The sequence below is a fragment of the Leptonotus elevatus genome, chromosome 21 (assembly GCF_054856555.1).
Source record: "Leptonotus elevatus isolate MCC_2025b chromosome 21, RoL_Lele_1.0, whole genome shotgun sequence".
Taxonomy (NCBI): domain Eukaryota; kingdom Metazoa; phylum Chordata; class Actinopteri; order Syngnathiformes; family Syngnathidae; genus Leptonotus; species Leptonotus elevatus.
Window position 1 is genome coordinate 12,774,035 of NC_141259.1, and position 19,809 is coordinate 12,793,843.

Sequence of the window (19,809 nt, forward strand, 5' to 3'; positions counted from 1 at the left end):
TTTCACAAAAAAGTTAAAAGACAAAAGTAACTGACGCCACTGGAAATTCATAAATTAAATAATCAATGAAAAATAGTGTAAAGAACAAAGGTAAAAAAATAATAATAAATAATTAAAAGTGACTTTTCAGAAAGTAATTTCTGAAAAACTAATGTTACATGGCTTAGGGTATGAAAAAAAAGAAATGTTAAAAAAAAAAATCACTAACGCAAAATTAAAAAAGATTTGCTCCAATTTTTTAACATTTTTTTTTTTGAGGGGTTTCTATACAAAGATTTTTGCTATTTGCCCTGAAGAATTTCAAAGTAATACAAATGTAATATTACTGGAAATAGAAAATGAAATTATTACTTTTTTTTTTTTTTTGGAAAATTGGTCAACTTAGACCTGAAATCTTCAAACATTAACTTCATCTTCGTAGTAAACTAAGCAAAAAATAAATAAAATAAATAAAAATACATAAATAAAAGCACAAATCCTCACAGTGATGCAATATTCTGCGCTTAAACCGCAGTAAAACTTATGTCCATTTGGTCCAATATACTTTTCCAAGTCATCTGAAAGTAACTTCTCCACTAAGCTTTCAGCTTGGACATTTGAAAGATTGATGTCATAAAAGCCATTAAAAAGGTCGCACTTAGTGGCTACATTAAATCCCCGCAAGAGAAACTTTTCTCAAGTGCAGAAAATTCATGCCGACCTCTGCAGTTTCCCCCTTTTTTCCACTCGGCTTCGATGCACATTATGAGAAATATGGACCTGCTTTTACCGTATGCACTCCAGCCCTGTGACTTCTATTAGCTTGCCGCTCAATAGCGCTCTTGTCCTTGGATGTATTGTTTCTATTAACTTTTTTTCCTGGTTTGTTTTAATTAAAAGTGCTGATGGAGTATTTGGGGGGGGGGGGGGGGGGGGGGCAGATGTCACAACAGCGCTAATGAATTGACGCTATGTCCGGCAGATGAATCAATGCTAACTGTCTGTATGGCCTGGCATGAATCAGAAAATAAAAGCATAAACAGATCAATGGAGCTTTCACGGCTTGCATATTGCTGACATAACCCAATCCTGGCGCGCGTGTGTGCGTGTGTGGCCACCTTGCAACCAGAGCTGTAACGCAAGCTCACTTAGCATATGGCATCCTTTACCGTCGGTGGGGTAAACACAGTGGGGAAGCGCGGGAGGATGGTCAAGCGCCCTGCTCCGCGTACATTAGCGCGCACATGCCACACACTAAGCCGTTGGAAAGCTTCTTTATGGCTCTTTAAAGTGGTCGAACTTTGTAAGGAATGTACATTTGTGGCCCGAGCAGGACAAGGGCGTGTGTAAAACTGTGCCGAATATTTTATGGACTCTTGTTTGGAGTGAACAATGAAACCCGCCGGACTCCAGAAGCTCCAAACAAAAGCCCATAGAGGATTTGGCACATTCTAGACATGTTAGTGTGCTGCTCATCCCACAAAGGAATGTTCCTCACAAATGAGGAACATCGTCACGCTGAAGAAATAATCCACCAATCACACGTCATACGACAATCAGACAGCGCCTGAAGCCCAAAACGAGAGTCCATAAAGGATTTGTTACATTTGACATACAACATTGCGTGACTCATTCCACAAATATACGTTCCTTAAAAATCGGGTATCATTCGAAAGGGTTATAAACATGCTTCTGGTCGGCATTAATTATATTGGCAAGAAGCGAAGAAAGATAATCCACCAAACACACAACAGGCAAACTATCTGGCACTTATTGGCAGCGCTCGAAGCAAGAGTCCATAGAACATTTGTCACATTTAACATACAACATTGACCTACTCTTTCCAACAAATACATGTTCCGGCTTTCTATTGGCAGTTTCTATATTAGCAAGAATCACTGGAACAAATGTCCAAACTTTCACAGAACGCACCTTTACTTCCACCCTTGACTAATATGGGTGACGAGGATGTTGCTATCAGCTGTCAAATGTTAAACCTTAATGGAAGTTGGCAATGCTAACAAATCAATGCGTCCCCAACAAGGGGCTCGGATTTCTGACCGCACGCTGAGGAGGGCGGGCAGGGACGGACCTGACAACCTTAGCCTAACCTAGCAGCCAAAAAAGAAAAAAAAAGAAAAGAAGTGAGGCCATCTTTGGTGTTAAGAGGTTAGACGCCCGGAAGCAGGCAGCTAGCCGGCTAGCAAACGCGAGGTGACGCGAGGCTGTAAAGTGGCCGTTAGGGTACATTAGAGCCTCCTTGAAGGCATCATGAATTTTTCAGCGGGGTTGGGGGGAGGGAGGGGGGGGGTGATGATCGCAACCTTAAACACACCACGGGCGCTTCAAGATACTCTCACCTTTAACCCCTGCTCACCCTAGAGGCGGGTGGTCATGGTCAATGATCTGCCCGGCAACAGAGGCAGATCACAAGGGGTCAAGTGAATGTTTTCACATCCTCTGACCGATGAAGGTGATAAATTATGGGGTGGCACTCTGACATTGATACAGCTGATTTATGTACAGTAAAATGCACTCTTAATAAAATCATGCTGTGTTTTTATGCTTCTCATGTGATTCCTCCCAGCCAATCAAATGGAAGAAAACCAATCATTCATAAGTATTTTAAATGAGCATAAAAATAAATAAATGACGAAAATTTGTTTCTAACTTAATTTTAGGACTACATATAAAAAAATATGTACACATACTATAGTTATATTTACGATTAAAAATTATTCTGCATGATAGTTTTTAACAATTTAATTAAACATTGCTTAGAAATATTATGACATGGAATTTAATCAAAATTAATTTGAATTAAATTTAAAATATAAATGTATAAACATTCGTAAACAACAAATTTACAGTAAAACGCTGTGAAATCATGACAGATTATTATTTATTTATTTTTGTTTTATACATACCCTAACCACTACATTACTAATGACACCATTTTGCAAATAAAAAAATATATATGGGGACTTCACTGAGGCTGTGGTGGGGGCAGATGTGTGCTCTCGGGGGTGCGTCCGTGAGCGCGTGTGTGTAAATGGATTTAGTTTAGGTGGGATTAGCCGCCCTAAGAGAGGCAGAGACATGCAAGACGTGCGTGTGCTGTGCGGTGGGAGTGTCCATATGCTGCAAAGCCTTCCCTCGGGAACCAACACATGCCACTCAACACGCTGGATACTACTAAATAAATATTTGGATTTTTTTTTTATGCCTTAACAAAAAAACTAACAATTGCAGTAGATATAAAAAAAAAAGCTACCTAGCTTAATGCTAACACATAATGGAAAACTCCATGGACTGTTTAGCAAATAGCATCGCGAGCCAAAATTCACTCTTATTCGTTTGTCTGTATGACTGCATTATACTGCCCCTAGTGGCCATGGCGGGAACAGCATAAACACAATATTAGAAACAGCTATTGTCAGTTTCATGCGGAGAGGAAACCTGCGTGGAAGAGTGCGGAACAAGTCGAATGACAATGACGCACGTGGGACCCCTCCCGCATGTGAATGGACCCCCTCCCTTACTGGCATCATCTTTTTTTTTAGCACACTCACCATGAATGGAGGGACGAAGGGGGCCGGGATGTTGCCCCGTGGGAGCACAGTGGATCCCCACTGCAGCCCCCGTGGAGCAGGGTGAGGCCATCTGCCCTCTTCTTCTTCTTCTTGGGAGTCAATCCCACCTAGATGAGACTCACACAGAAATATGGGGGGGGGGGGGGGGGCTTTACAGACAGTGTTTGATCTGTTTGACCCCCAGTGTGTGTGTGTGTGTGTGATATCAATAAAGTTTTCAAATTAAATCACACTTTGTTCATAATAACACATTTTTGTTGCTTTGTATTAGCTTTAGTGCTACTATGATTCATATAGATCATAATCGCTGATGTCTAAATGGACCAATCAGGGGCCAGCAGGGGCGGGGCTAGCATGTGGATGATCCTCCCTCTCTCCATTTCTTTCTTTTGTCTCTCATGTCATCCCGTAGTGTGGGGGGGGGGGGGCTCTTTTCTTGGCGGAGGCCCCCCAGGGGGTCGTATACATGGCAGGGAGGGAGGGTCCGCTCCAATCATGTACTTGTTAGTTGTCTTATTTGAAGGCGACCCTTCACCCGACAAGTCGTCCATCATGTATCTTTCTATTTATTGATAATGTGTCAATAAAGATATACAAAAGTCTGCACACCCTCATTCAAATGGCAGGTTTTTGTGATCATCATAATAAAAAAAAATCATCAAAGTAAAAATAAGCTGACATACTGGGGTTGCAAAAGTGTGCACACCCTCCTAACTGGGGATGTGCACACAGTCACTTTTAAACTCACGCTTCAATGGGAGCCGGTGCACACCCGCCGCCGTTTTAAGTGCCTCTGATTACGCTTAACTGAAGTTCAGCTGTTCTAGTAGGCTTTCCCTGACATTTTTTTTGTTGCTTAAGCACAAGCGTCTGCCTGCATTGAGCTTGCGCGGCATCCGAAGGGATCCGAGGAGAAAGCCGTGATTCTCTTTCTGTCTATTAAGATTGAGACATGTGGTGAGAGAATGTGAGGGCAGATGTCAGTCAGGCTGTTTCATTGTGATTGTGGCAGCAGAGCAACTCGCAGCACAACGCACCATTGTCATTCATTTGCTCCACGGGGACTTGTTTCATTTACACCCTGCTTCTTAACATGCAGCAGTGTCACATATGCAATGCTAAAAAATAAATAAATAAAAAACACTAACTAAAAGGACATTTTAAATAGTTGCATCTTGGAGTTCGTTTTCAGCATAGAAAATCAGCATTATATGTATTTTTGTATTTGCCCGTTTATGTTGCGTCCTGTAAATATACCTTTACCCCCCCCCCCCCCCCCCATGAACCAGAAGACACAAATCATGCTTGATTTTTTTTTTAATTCATTATTTGTCAAAATTATAAATAAGTGAGACCACTTTTTTTCACAAGACATTATAAATTAGCAAAATGAATTTCAAATAATAACAATGATAATTAATGATGATGATGATGATGATGATATGGGGGACGAACTTTGGTTGACAATCCACAAGAGTGATCACATCAATATAAACGGTTTAACACACGTTCGCTTGTCTTAAACAGTTACAATTTTAAACCAAAAAAAGAAATTTGACGTAGTATAAATAGGATAATAAACTCGTTTGGCTTTAGTTCCACGGACGATAATCGGGATTTAAAAGAGTCATTCCGTAAGGTTGGAAATTCATTTCGGCGTTTCTTTGACTTTTTGCATCGTCCAAAATAGATTCCTCCGCTGGTCCTTTTCCTGGAGTGAGAATTGTGCTGTCCAAGATTTGCCTGGCTTAAAAGAAAAAAAGAAAAAACATTTTAATATGAAAGGTATTTCATAATTGATATTCATATTTATTTCAATGCGCACAAAGCATTTTTAATATAATAATATAATTGCACATCATCCATTACGATTTCACACACACACAAAAAAGCCGCAACGGTTAAAAAAAAAATACACAAGAAATCACGTTCATAAGTAAACATAGCCCACTTAAATGATTTCAACACAATAGTTTGGTGTTACAAATCCATTTAATTGGTTACTTTTATGACTTTGGGCGTGGTACTTGAGCTCGGCGTCCTCCTGGAAAGAAGCCCCGCACAAGTCGCAGGGGAACGGCTTGACCCCGGCGTGAGTCCGCCGGACGTGGCTGTCGTGCGCCGCGTGGGAGGCGAAGGCCTTGCCGCAGTGCTTGCACTTGAAGGGCCGCTCTCCAGAGTGCTGGCGGATGTGCGTGCGCAAAATGCTGGACGCGGTGAAGGCCTGAAGGAAAAATAACAATAATTGGAAACAGAGAATTGGTCATTTTTAAACAGGTGCGATAAAATAGCTCCAAACGAAACCGAACAATCGATTCAACACCCGTGACATATATTTCTAATCGAACAATTAATTAGAATTAATTGTGACGCGTGTGATTGTTGTAAAAAAACAAACAAACAACCGTGCCCAATTCATTATAATATAATAATTCCATCTTGTTGTTACCCGAAACCACCGTTTTGAGTCGTGTAATTAATATTTTTCAACAGGGGATAAAGTAGTTCCGCTTTAAACGCTCACTGATGTCTTTTGTGACCGTCTTTAAAATGAAAGCTTGATGAATTAAATAAAAATACAGAATCGTTTGGTATTTTTTTCAGTTGAATTAATATGCTTCGTTTGCTTTTGTTGTTACCAAAAAACATCAATTGAAGTCTTGGCCTGAATATTTCTTCATCGGGCAATAAAGTAGCTCCACTTTTTCAAAACTATCATTTGTCTTCAGAGGCTCTTCAAAACAAAAAATAAAATAAATTACAGTTAATTTGCAATGATTTGTTGAATTCTTCTGAAAATGAACTACAATAAAAAAAAAACAATTTATTTTCTTTTGTTTTAACTAAATCTATTGTTTAAAAAAACTTGATAGCCTAAACGTTGATTATTATTATTACTTTATTCGTATTATCATTATTTCACATGAATTACAATAGTGAAAACCAGTTTTGATTTTGTAATTCCTATTTTTAATCAGGCGATAAAGTAGTTCCACTGTACCATTATTATTATTTTTCCTGGCTGTCTAAAACACAATACACACTAAGTATAATTCATATCATGATAATTGTTTATTTCTCGTGAAAGTTACATTAAACGAATATGCTTTAATTCCGTTTTCAGGTTGAAATCACAAGAAGCTTTATAACGTTAAAATAATAATAATAATAATAATAATAATCTTTCGAGGCCCATGAAGTAGTTCAACTTAGAACTCACATTTATGTCTTTTGTGGAGGTTTTGAAAACAAATCGTTAAATAAAATACACATGTTAATTTACTAACGATTTATTTATTAGGAATATTGAGCTTTTTTTTTTTTTATCAAGCGGGAAAGTAGTTCAACCTAATCTTTTTTTTGGGGTGCCGTGGCTCGTGTTAAAAATAAAATGTAATTTAAATTAAACTTGCAATTTCTTGTCACATCTTAATGAATATTCCTTATTTAAATTTAGAAACGAGTCTAGTTAGCGAGATAAAACACACACGAACAGGTCAAGTGGGGACAACCAGTCACTCCGAGATGACGTTTAACAAAACAGTACCCGAGTGTGTAAAAAAAAAGAAAAAGGGGAAGATGACGAGTGAAAGAAGAAGAAGAAGAAGAAAAAGAACAAAAAGGGCTTCTGCTCATTCCACGGTCGTAAATTCAACGTATAATGCGGCGAGACAAAAGGGTGGGTGTACATCTGGCGGTAATTAGCATGTAAGTGTGTCGCCGAAGTGTGCCCGCGGAGGGACACAATAGCCGCGGGCTGAATGCGCCTCGCGCAGTAAAACAAGGAAGCGGATGAGTGACGCTACCGCACAAAGATGGCGGATTAAAATACGTAGCGGCTTCTTCAAGTCCCTCCACACTAGACATTTGATTAGAATTCTTACTTTCTTTCTTTTTCTTTCTTTCAAATATATATCTATTTTGTTCTCACCTTGTTGCAATAGACACACTTGTACGGCCGCTCTCCCGAGTGGACTCGCATGTGTTTGTTGAGACTGGACGACTGAGAAAAACTTTTCCCACACACTGTGCACTGCAACATAGCATCACATAATTTTTGTCATCATTGTTTAAAAAAAAAAAATGTCATGGAGTGATGATGACAGTAAAATACAATAAATACGTAAAATAAACGTATAATTTTTTTGTCTTTAATGTAAGTGCAGTAATGCATATTTTAAGCAACAGAAACCAAACTTTCACAGTGTTATTGTTGTCCTGCCATTTATTGTCCATTTCTCAGTAAATGTGAAGGAAAAGGAAGGAGAAAAAAGTGAAGTGTCCTACCTTGTGCGGCCGGTGTTTCTCGTGCACGTGGAGGATGTGTATGCGCAGGCGGTCCCTCTTCTCGAAAGAACGGCTACACAGGTGGCACGGGAACTTGCGGTCGCCCCGGTCCACGCAGCGCGTGTACTTCAAGTGCTTGTCCCGGTAGTACTTGTAGGCGAACACCTTGCCGCACCGGTCGCACTTGAAGCCCTCGCCGGTGTCTGGAGGAAAAATGGAAGAAGAAGGGACTCAATAAGATGGCGTGAAATCAGTCGTTTCTTCGCAAAGGATCAAGAATATATGCACGTCCCCATCTTTGATTGCCGGTCTCACCTTCAGCGGGGGCTACGGTGTCCTCGTGGAAACCCCTGAGGGCGAGCGGGATGCCCAAAAACTGCACGTAGCCGTCCCCGTACCACACCAGGAGCTCCTGCTCGCCTCTGATCTCCTTGCAGGCTTCGTAGAAGATCTGACCTTTGACCTGCACCGCCGCCAGGTTCTGCTCGTCGGCGAAGCGGGCGCACTTGACCAGCGACATCCAGTTGCCCGAGCCGCCGCGGCCGTCCACGAAGTGGCTCAGGCGGCCGTTCTCGAACACCTGTTGGGCGACAGGAGACCTTGTCGTTCTTCGCAGAGGATCAAAAATATGTGAATATTCTCATTTTTTTGGGGGGTTCAAATCATACCTCCCACATGAGGGTGTTGTCGTCGTAGGTCTTCATCTCGCTGGTGTTGACCAGTTTCCCCAGGAAGGGTCCGAAGCGCGTGCCTTTGGGAACGCTGCTTTTGGCGCCGGTGAACACGCCGCAGTGGGACACGCTGCCCCACCACGCCTGCACGATGCTCAGACCTGCAAGGAGAAGGTCGCTCACGTTCAGTCATGCAACGTGGAAAACTTTTGTAGGGGGGGCGGGGCTCACCCTCAGGAAGGTCCAGAGCGTCCTTGTCCAAAGGGAGGATGGGACAGTCTGGAAGGAAATTGATTCCACATTTGGCATCAATTCATCCATACAGAAAAAAATGATCATATTTCATATTGTCTTTTTTCCTGAGGTTCTGAAATGGTCACATTTGTGTACATGTATCTGTGTGTCCTTGTTTTGTATACATACACCAGGACAAACATATGATATTGACATGTGTGTGTGTGTGTACGGTATACAGTATATAAAGTATAAATATGAATTTATTTTAATTTCTATATATTACAATATTGTAATTCTGACTTTGGCTGATTTGTTGATTATAAGAAGATTGTTTTGTTGTTTATTAATTAAATTAATTTGTCATATTTTAAACCCGAGTTCATTTTGTTACTTCATGTGTTGACAATATGCATGTTCTCCATTTTGTTGACCTGATTTGTTAAGTAGTTACTCCGCCGCCATTTTTTAAGCTTATTTTTTGGCTTGCTTTTTTTTTTAAACCACATTTGCTGCTTTTTCATGTGTTTATTTTTAAAATAAAAAATGCAATTTAAAATGTCATTTTTATAAAACCCGAGTTCATTTTGTGTTATGTTGACAATGACATTTTGTTTACCTTATTTGATAATTACTTTATTTTGTTTTTGTTTGAGTTAATTTTGTTATTGGTTGACATTTTGTTGACCTAATTTGATCATTTTTACTGTTTTCCCTATTGTTATTTTTGTCATTAATTACCTTATTTTTTGTTTGCTTTTCTTAAACCGAATTGTAGATGTAGGCCTCTACTTTTTTTTTTGTATTACAAGATGTATTAATTGTTCTTAATAATGTGTCTTTGTAAAAAAAAACAAAAAAAAAACGAACGCATTAAAAACTATATATAAAAAAATAATGTTTCTACCTGGTTCGTCCGGCAGGTTCACCCCGGAAATGGCGTGGCCTCCGCCGCCGCCGCTGCCTCGCTCCGGGCCCGTCGAGTATCCGTACAGCACCGCGAACAATTCGTCTTCGCTAAAATTGAAGCGGCCTCTTTTCTCCGGTGACGGAGCCCCGCCTCGGAGCACCTGCTTGCGGGGCGAGGTGGAGGCGCAGGTGCTGGCCTTCCCGCCGGCCGGACTGCTGATACTCATGTCCGAAAGCGAGAGAGGACCGGCGGCGTGCTCGGTCACCACCGCGGCCAGCTCCTCCGGCTTGGACGAGCACAGCGGGTGTCCTGGCGCCAGGTGTCCGAGGTAAGGCAGTCCCGGGCCGGCTAACATGTGCTGCTGATGGAGGTAAGGGTTGAGCACCAGCGTGGAGGTGGACTTGACAGGGTGAAGGAGGCCGTGAGCCCGGGGGAAGAGGTCCATGTACGGGTGATGGTGGTGGTGGTGGAGAGGGGCGGGGTAGAAGCCCCGGGCGGGACTGGTCTGGAGCATGTCCGCCTGGAGGCTCCGGTCCTTCGGCACTGAAGGGAGGCTGGACACGGTGAGCAGCATGAGGGATTGAACTGTGTCCTTGAAGGAGACATGTTGGAATATTCATTGAGCACTTTCGCGCTTAGTTTAGGCTACTAAAATTAATCAATTACATTTTAAAATATGCCAACATCTTATAGCACTTTGATAAACAAATCAAGAAATCATATTTATTTGTAGTTTTGACCATTTTACAATTTTTAAAGGAAAAAATGAAAACAATTTAAGATTTTTTTTTTTTAAACCAAATAAATGTTGCTTTAAAATAAAGACGTTACGGAAACTAAAGCGTCTTTTTTTGGCCCAAGCATAATTTGTATTCCATATCCTGTCACTTCTACTGTCGTTTTTTATATTGTGATTTTTACCTTAAGTGTTTATTTATTTTTTGTTTAATTAATGAAACAATGAAAATTTTCATTTTCTGTAATAAAATAAGACAACTTGCCCACTAAAATGTCTTTTTTTTTTAAGCACACACAAAAAAAAAGTTTTTAATCCAGATTTTCTCCCCCCACTCTACAAAATGGACACTCATCCATGACTGCTGCGTGACAGTATTTTAGTAAACATTCGGCCAATTTCAAAGAGCTACCAATCAGGGTCATGACATTCATTTCGGCCCACCAGAGCAGAAGTCAACATTCATGAAGTTTTTCTCCATGTTTTTTGCTGTTGCAAAATTCTGCAACTGTTCGAAACCCATTAAGATACATATAAATGCCTTAAAAAAAACCTGTGTTTTAAAGACATGAAGCTTACCTTGTTGACAACCTAGAGGCGTTGCACAGTGAAGCTTGCTGTCATAACCCCCGACGCCCACGTAGGAATGATCTTCTCCAAGAGGACCAGACTGAGTGTGTGTGTGAGGTCATCTGAGGGCATCCACGTTGATCCGCTGATGAGGATGCTCTCGCTTTCCTATTGGCTCCTGGCTCATGCATCTCTATAACGCTCTTTTCTCTCTCTCACCGGGGGACAACCCACCCTGTTAACTTGTAGGTTCATTTACATATACTCCTCCCTCAACCACTCAAAAATGTTGATGTTATCTCAAGAAAGACCCCTACCCACCTGGAACACAAATGTTAGCTTTTGGGATCATCGTGAAGGGGCAAAAAGTCACTCATGGCGTCATTACACTTTGCCCATGATGTGCATCGAATGCTGTGGCCGATAATTGCTCTTTTAGAATCTACAAAAATCGGGAAGGTTTTGACCATTTTTTATTTTTTTAAACTCTACACTACTTTAGACATGTAAAGACATTCATACAACCCCACCGAAAAGAAAGAGTATATATATTTTTTGGTTTTAAACCTCATTACTACACTAGACAAAAACATAAAAAAAAAATCACAGGTTTTTGTTATTAGCTCTTAAAATAAGCACAAATTTTTGGCCTGTTTTTCTTTTCTTTTAACACACCACTATGATTTCCCCCCTCTATTTAATTGGTTGATATTAGATCATAATTGCCACGCTAAAAAAACAACAATCACACATTCACACCAATGACATTCAAACACATCACACACCAAAAAAAAGAATCAGCCGATTTTTATTATTTTATTCAGTTGATATTAGCTCTTTTAAAAATGGACCAAAAATAAATAAAAATGTTTTATCCTCCGTATTTCTACAAGACATTGACATCCGACCCTGCAAAACAATCAATAAATTATAAATTTTTGCCAACTTTTCTTCGCTATTGTAAATTTTAACTCATTCAGTGCCAGTGACGGCTATGGACGTCAAAAATCCATTTTTGGCAGGCTGGCAGTGAATGAGTTAAAATGTACAAGTTTAGTAGTGCAATGAAATAAACCACCTGATTGGATACCCCCCCCCCCCTCTGGTATGACTTCTTTTTGCTGGATGAACCAATAAAAGGCAGCGCCATGAAAACTCTCAATAACAGAATTCTTTATTTACAAGGCAACAAGCATGAGCGAAGCCATATTAGTTGACAACTTGCATAACTGTGGTTTTGAACGTCTCCTGTGTTTTCATGTCACTTTGCATAAAACTCTCACACTCACTTGCGTGCGCACACACTTGGGGGTGCAAAAAAAAAAGAAAAAGGGGGGGGGGTACAGTGTGATTCTTGTGAACAATGCAGGAGAAAACACACGCACGCGAACGCACACACCAGCTGTGGAAAAGCAAAGAAGCGTTCCAGGGGAAAAAAAATCTGTTGTTATAATACATGAACATAAAAGCGCTTCCTTGTGGATGATGATGTCGCACCCGCTTGGTTTTGTACAATTATGATACAAATGTATACACACGGCCACATAATATACAAGAGCGGACGAGATCTAAGGCATTTTGCTAGTTTTTTTCTTTTTAAAACATTATTTTAGCTCTAGGAAATTGTCAGACAATACAAAAGGGCGTTCAAAGTAGGAAAATCTGTTTTGGGGGGCGGGGGGTAGGAAAAAGTGATAGTTGCACCTGCACATGGCTTCTCCACGCGATCTTTGGAAACAATTTTGCAACGGGCTGCGGTAAAAACACTTGAAAATGGCTCGAGAAGTCTCATTTGATACAATCAGAAACGGCGCTCGGCGAGGATCGCCTACGATACGTTCAACAAACGCCGTCTCTGATTGGACCCTGTTGACCTGACATCATCGGTATTATCATCAGAAAAAAAAAATCTCAATTTCAATTGAGGGGTGTGAGGATTTTTTCTTGGCTTTTATCCATGCTGCGTCGCAGCAGATCAAAAGGGTGGGGAACCGTTTTTTTTTGGGGGGGGGGGGGGGGGGTGTAATTAAAACAAAACAAAACATGATCCAGTATATGTTTGGTGTGAAATGTTGAGACATGGAATGGAGGAAGAAGAGAAGAAACACTAGTCTCAAATCATTCTTCTCCATTGAAATGAATGGAATTGCAATTAGATTAATCGTTAGCCTGTCTATGGTGTTTTGCATTGGGTGTTAGCATTAAGCTAGTGGGCTTTGCTAAGGCAAAGGTTTAAAACACTGTAAAAAAACATTAATTTTTTTGGGGGGGGGTGCAAAACAGTAATTTAACCATATAAAGCCAAACTTATATTAAATTCAAGACATTTTGATCTGACATGCATTGCACGGATAATCCATTAGAGGGCAGTATCACCCAGTTAATGGTTTATAGCGACCTTGCAAGATTGTCCTAATTAAGAGAGACACCTATACTTATTAGTGGGAAATGTTCTTTCTGATTTGTGGAAATACTATGTTTGATATATCTGTTTATTATAATATTTTTGACAGTTATAAATGTACGAATTTAAAGCATTGTGACCGGATGTATCAAATATGACACAAATCAAAAGTCATATGTGGAAGTTGATTTTCAAAATAAAAAAAAAAGTTTGTTCAAAAGGACCAATAAATACTCTATTTACAAAGAATCTGAATTTTCTCTCATATTTCATGGTTCAGGCTTTGACATTTAAATAGACATTTATGGCAACGTCGTCAGTTCTGTAAACTCGTTGAATTGCCCGACTTAATTTTTGAAATTTGGATCTCACCCAGGGCGGCACGGTGGCTGACTGGTTAGCACGTCCGCCTCCCAGTGAAGAGGACGTGAGATCGAATCCGGGCTTTGGCCTCCCTGGGTGCAGTTTGCATGCTCTCCCTGCGCCCGCGTGGGTTTCCTCCCACATTCCAAAGACACGCGTGGCAGGTTAATTGAACACTCTAAATTGTCCCTAAGTGTGATTGTGAAGTAACATAATTTTCAATGTCAAATTGGGAAAAAAATTCTGCAAAAGTGCCGGCTCGTATCAAAAGCGTCTTGGTGCTGTAACAGCCGAAGTGTGATGGCTGCGGTGTTGCGGGATGCGGCACGGTTCCGTGTGAAAGGCACTGGCGAATACATTTCGCTTTAAGGGGACGATACAAAAACAACAAAATGGACCAATTGGTAAAATGGTAATTTAAAATAACTATTAAATGTTTGAAGTATGTTAGGTTCCCCACCCCTGGAATTGACCCGATATAAAAAATGTGAGGCGCACAAAAGAGTCGGGCGCCATTTTAGGTGAATCACTGCCTGAGGACTTTTCAATATGGCTGTCAGTCAGTTTATCAAGAGCCGCCAGTGCTGCATAATCTCAAACGTGTGTGTGTGTTACAAACGGCATAAAAAAAAAAAAGAGGGCATTTTAACACTGCATCCAAACGCGCAGCCAAAAAAAGTGTCCCTATTTTCAATTCTTTAAGAAACTGTACAAAAATTACAAAATAAAAGTTATTGCTCGTTTACATGACAGCAAAATGCACCTAGCAGCTTGGATGAAGCGTTTTGTTTTTCTCCAGACAACATAGAAAGCACTTTTCTTTTTTCTTTTTTTTTTGCTCAAATTGAAAGTTACGGTATGGCTGTGTTGACTCGACGTTTGTTTGTTTGGTGCTCTACGCTAAAGGCAAGAGAAGCAGGAAGCAAAATCATCTGTACACTGTATACACCACGACCGTACCGGATGCGCTGAAAACAAAGAAATACAACCAAGTCAGCAAATAGCGCCCCCCTCCCCCCCAAAAATCAAATAAATAGAAAAAAAAACCCCACCATGATATTACTTATTGGTATATACAAGTCATTCAATTTGGACATTTTTTTTTTTAATTTTATTTGTTTTTAATTATAGCCTTTTGAAGTCTCGGCTGCTACGAGGATAAAGCCATCTACAGGAATTATTCTTATTAAAACGGAATCTATACAGAAAAATAAAACTTAATTTAATACACTATATAAACCTCAAATCTTTCTTCTTCTGTAGTCCCCCTCCCTCCCTCCCTCCCCCAAATAATAATAATAATAATCGTCGGAACAGCTTCCAAAAAAAAAGGCAAACCCGGTAAAGTCGGTCAGGTTTTTCTGCTTTTTTTGTTGTTGTTGTTGTGGAATATTTGAGATGAGATTGTAAATAGCCGCAGTCCGCTGAGAGGAATACATTCATCAGGGCTTGAGGGGATTGGGGAGGAGGGATAGGGAGATGGGGTCCCCCCACCCTCGTACCCGGGGCCTACAGTAAGTCACACTACGGTGAATGCAGACAGAAGCCTGGCCTGTATTTTGTCATCTTTGAGGGTTGTGGCTCGCTTACATGTTTGTACACTTTTTTTGTTTTCTTGTTGCTCCAGCTGAGGTCCAACTCAATACGGGTCAACAGTATTTCTGAAAAAAATACAAATGAAAAGACTGTGAAATAAGACAGAAGCAGTTGACGGCATAAACATGCAACTAAAGGTAAATCATTGACATCATCTAAGTGCCGATTTGTTTCTGTTGTCTGTTAAAATCCAGACGCTGGTGTTGTTATCAGCGCCTGCTGAAATATTGATGGGCTTTTATTGGTCCTGAAAGCATCGCGGGGAAGCCGCGGTTAACGACACCTGGCGGGATGACGGCCGATGGAGGGTGGGAGGTAGGAAGTACGTCAAAATTGGCTTTTCCTCGTTCGGCATCAAAGTATGAACATGAGTACTGTATCAGTTGATATCTGTTACTTAAACATACTTCCTTGACAACAATTATTTACTACTTCCCTATTTGGACAGGCATTTGGCACCATCTTGTGGCAGTTTAGGACATTACAGAACGAGCACAAAAATGTGATTAGGTAAGAGAGAAAGAAATTAATGACATGAATTGAAAACATATTTGCATTTTTTGAAAACTTTTTTGTAATCAAATTGATCAGTAAGCCTTCATTTTAGGGTTGAACAATTGAATTCACAATGTAGCAAAATGCAATTTTCAAATGAAAAAGGCTGCAGTTTGAAAAAAATTGCTTCATTGTCGTCAGTAGACTTTACTTTATGTATATAGCATCTAGATACGTTCAAAGGGTAAGACAAAAATAAATTGCAAAAATAACCACATATTAAATTGGAATAATAAAAAATCATTCAGCCCTACTTTTACTTTATTATGTTTATTATTACTTATTATAACGACTAAGTTGTACGATGAGATTGAAATGACGTGTAAACTGTTGTGTAAGGTTCATTTCTATTTTTGAACTTTGTCCCGGTGTCTGTGTTCCGTGCCAAAGGCTCCGACATTAAATTTGTGTGTTTGAAGTGGGCCCGATTTTACCTGCTCTTGTCCCATGGAGGGCAAGCCGGGCGAGGACATGGACGTGACGCCCATCTGGCCCATTTGTCCCATTCCGGGGACGCCGTTGTACATGCTGCCGTTATTCTGCTGCTGCTGCGTGAACTGAGGGGACGACTGCTGCTGTGAGAACATACTGACAAGGGAAGAACCGGAAATCACAAAAGGCGCTTTTTTTTTTTTTTTCAAATTAAAAGCTTTTTGTAATTTTTTTGTCCGTACCTGCTCCCTGCCACGTTGCCCTGCGTCCAGCCGTTGATGTCGGGCGAGCTCTGGAAAGGGGCACCGCCCGGGCCCTGCTGCATCATGGGGGATTGCTGGGCGTGCGCCACCCGCGGGGACAGCAGGGGGCTGGACGGCGCACCGGGACCCCCGAAACCGCCCTCCGCCTGCTGGCTCATACCTGTGTCCACAGTGTGTGTGTGTGTGTGTGTGAGGGGCGGAAATGGTGTGTCATTAAATGCATTCCAGTGGGCATTGGGGATGTTTACTGCAAGCGAGGAAGGAAGCGATGAGGTCAGAAAGGAAAATGGATTGGCCTCTGCATGGACAAATATGAATATTTATGATTTATGATAGGGCACGTCCATAAGATTTACGGCATAACTACAATTGTTGTGAAACTCTTTCTTGAAAAACAAGGTTAGTTAAATGGTTAATACAGTAGATGCTCATCATGATTTGAAGTGGAACTTAAGTTCTGTGGTTAGTGTGCCCTCAGGTGGACAGAAAGTGTATAACCAGCTCAACTTTTAGTGTGCTGCTGCTTTTGGAATCCATGACAGAATTTCCTTTTTAGGAGTCTCAAAATTCCTAAAAACTCACACATTCTTGCAAATGTGTGTATCCTGGTCAAAACGGATGTCAATGTATTTTAGGGGTTCCAAACATGACCAAATATTCAATCAAACCCGGACAGTTTTGAAAAAAAAAAAAAAACGGTCAAAACTGAACCGTAAGTCAGCCAGAAGACAAGTTTGGGGTTTGCTGATGAGCAAAATTAGGCGCATTATGTCGATTATAACATGACATGTCCAAAACTGAACAGAAAGGCGGCCATTTTGATTTGAAGGGATTCACAGGGTAATAATAGTTATGGATTTTTCATTATAGTTGCTTTTCATTTCATTTTAAGTTGAATTTTTCAAAGTAACAAATTAGTTTTCAGAGCAAGTTTGTTTATTTGTAATTTTTAAAAGGCTTCATTCTAGGTTTTTTTTTTAATACATGAAGTATTTGACTGGTGAAAGATTAAAAATGTTATTTAACTGTGTAAAAAATAATATAACAAAAAATAGCTTTTTATTTTCTGAAAAGCATTTTTGTTTGTGTTATTTCATTAACAAAAATTGAAAGTTGAAGTTATTTGGTTAATTTTTGTGAACTTTAACAACCTTGGTGATTTGATGGTGCGCACACACACACCCACATACAGAAAAGGGAATTTTTTTTTTTAAACTTTTTTTTTTAAGAAAATAAAAGGGAACTTGACGTGAGCTGCGTGTTGGGGATCGGGGTTAGCGGGAGCAGTACCTGAGTTGGGAAACTGAAAGGCACTGTGCTGCATTTGGGGGCTGAGTACGGCCCCGTACTGTCCGCCCATCATGTTTGTGTTTCCCATCATCATCTGCTGGGAGGAGGAGGAGGTGGAGGAGGAAGAGGAGGACGTGCCATGCAAGTGCAGCTGAGGGTTGGCGGGGAGAGACGGCAGGCTGGGGGAGGAGAGAGGCGAGGAGGAGGAGAAGGGGCTGCTAGGCGGAGGTGACGAGGCCAGGCCTGTACCGGTACCGTAGCTGGGCGGGTAGGGGAACTGCTGGGGGTTGGCCTGGGGGATCCGCGGGCTGCTCATGTTGGGCGGCAGGTTGAGGCCCTGCGCCCGCATAGCCATGCTCCGCTGCTGCTGCTGCTGCTGCTGCTGCTGGACCTGCTGATGCTGTTGCTGCCGTTGTCGCAGGTGGTTGCTCAGCAGCTCGCGCTGACGCTGCGCCAGCATCTGGGCGTTGATGGTTCCCTGGGGAAGATCGCAGATGTAGGCCCGGGTTCTCCAGTGGGGGTGGGCTTTGGGGAGTTCCGGATTGATGGCTTACCTGATTGGGAGCGTTGGATCGTAGAGGTAGGTTCACATTTGACACGCTACTCATCGGAGTCATCATTGGCTGTCGGTTCTGATTGGAAAGGAGGGAAGAGAAAGCAAAAACAGATCATCACAAGCGATCTGAAGAAAGCCAAACGTACACTCTAAAAACAGTTGGGTCAAAAGTAACCCAATTATGGACCGATCCACTTTATGGGTCAATTTGACCCAACTTTCTGGGTTGTTTTACACAAAATGACAAATTTCTTGACTCAAGAGTTGGGTCAAATAGACTCAAGTAGAGGATCGGTCCATTTATGTCCTATATTTGGGTTATTTTCTGACCCAAATGTTTTTAGAGTGTAACATTGTTTTAATACAGGTTTTCTGCAGGTATCAGCAAATCTAATTGAATGCTTTTTAATGCAACTTTAAATTAAATTAATGCACACGTCGTACTGCATATACACACTCGCGCACAAACACTGGGGCTGTCAGTCGATTACGACTTTTAAGTTAATTCGCAAGTAATCGCAAATTAATATAACATTATATCTCTCAAGTTATTTGAAGTCAAAAAGCTATAGCAAGCAGTTAAAAGGAGTGTGAAACATTGAGGCAATTATTTTGCCACTTGACGGCATTAGTGTTTCATGTTGGACATTGGTGACGGAAACAGCACATTTTTCTTTTCAAATTCAGAGCAACTGGTATTTGAAACTCGTAGACTCCAGGCCATTTGCTCATTGTAAAATTACAATTAGTCACCAGTCCCCACAAATATATTTTTGTCACATTTATTATTGCTAAATTGTGTTAGTGACTCCTTTGCACAACATTGTATGTAACAAAGCATGGACAGCAATGCTTTTACATCAATTGTATTTAAATTAATTAAACACCTTACAATATATTTTAAAAATGATTAAGGTCAAATAATAATAATAATATGACTAACCTGCTGTAACTGTAGCCGGTGTTGGAGCTGCAGTCGCAGCGTGTTGGGCTGGTTGGGCACCACCCCGACGGGCCGGAGTCCCGCCCGGGTCTGCATCCTCATCATTGGGTACCCGGGACGCGGCGCCATCTGGCCGGCCATGGGGTGGAAGGCCGGCTCCTGCATGGGCGCGCCGGGGTAGCCCCTCTGCGCCATGTGGGACGGGGGCGGGCCAAACTGCTGCTGGGCGTACATGGGTGGCTTCTGCTCCAGCATCATGGAGGAGGGGTCCTGCGGGAACTGGTCCTGGTCTAGCGTCTGGTTCTGAAAAGGTCGTGGCAAAAGGTATGAAAACTAAAACGAGGACATTCAGGGGAGCTGTGTTGATCGTGGTTCACTTTTGTAGTTTTTTAAATTGTTATTTATATCATATCACAGTAGGGGAACT

At 41.1% G+C, this 19,809-nt stretch overlaps 2 protein-coding genes across 5 annotated transcripts in view; both read right to left on the minus strand.

Annotated features, from left to right (window-relative positions):
* Nucleotides 1–4,871: 4,871 nt before the first annotated feature.
* prdm14 (PR domain containing 14) lies at nt 4,872–10,248 on the minus strand. 2 transcript variants are annotated; one of them, XM_086066413.1, is made up of 8 exons: nt 9,672–10,248; nt 8,762–8,809; nt 8,528–8,691; nt 8,175–8,439; nt 7,860–8,062; nt 7,504–7,605; nt 5,577–5,796; nt 4,872–5,319 (listed from the first exon to the last, which is right to left on the minus strand). In XM_086066413.1, exons 1-8 carry the CDS (start codon nt 10,246–10,248, stop codon nt 5,165–5,167), a joined length of 1,734 nt encoding a protein of 577 aa, XP_085922539.1. In that variant the 3' UTR covers nt 4,872–5,164. The 2 variants fall into 2 exon arrangements, with proteins under 2 accessions (XP_085922539.1, XP_085922538.1); XM_086066412.1 differs by having other exon boundaries at nt 8,175–8,461; nt 8,526–8,691.
* Nucleotides 10,249–12,136: 1,888 nt separating this feature from the next.
* ncoa2 (nuclear receptor coactivator 2) overlaps nt 12,137–19,809 on the minus strand; it is a 41,508-nt gene continuing 33,835 nt past the window's right edge. The window contains exons 17-22 of one of the 3 annotated variants that reach the window (XM_086065969.1): nt 19,383–19,685; nt 18,438–18,515; nt 18,133–18,361; nt 16,573–16,753; nt 16,333–16,486; nt 12,137–15,408 (exon numbers count right to left, since the gene is read on the minus strand). In XM_086065969.1, the coding sequence (XP_085922095.1) occupies nt 15,397–15,408; nt 16,333–16,486; nt 16,573–16,753; nt 18,133–18,361; nt 18,438–18,515; nt 19,383–19,685 (957 nt within the window). In that variant the 3' untranslated portion in view covers nt 12,137–15,396. Of the gene's footprint in view, nt 15,409–16,332; nt 16,487–16,572; nt 16,754–17,883; nt 18,362–18,437; nt 18,516–19,382; nt 19,686–19,809 lie in introns of all 3 variants that reach the window. The other 2 variants (XM_086065968.1, XM_086065970.1) reach the window with 2 other exon arrangements.

Bases quoted from the DNA above. Each gene is read 5' to 3' on its own strand.
- prdm14 (XM_086066412.1), bottom strand. From the start codon at position 10,248: ATGCTGCTCACCGTGTCCAGCCTCCCTTCAGTGCCGAAGGACCGGAGC. The intron at 8,810-9,671 runs GTAGAAACATTA...ATTTCCTTCCAG, and splicing joins GAACCTGCCGGACGAACCAG to ACTGTCCCATCCTCCCTTTG. The intron at 8,692-8,761 runs GTGAGCCCCGCC...TTCTCCTTGCAG, and splicing joins CGCTCTGGACCTTCCTGAGG to GTCTGAGCATCGTGCAGGCG.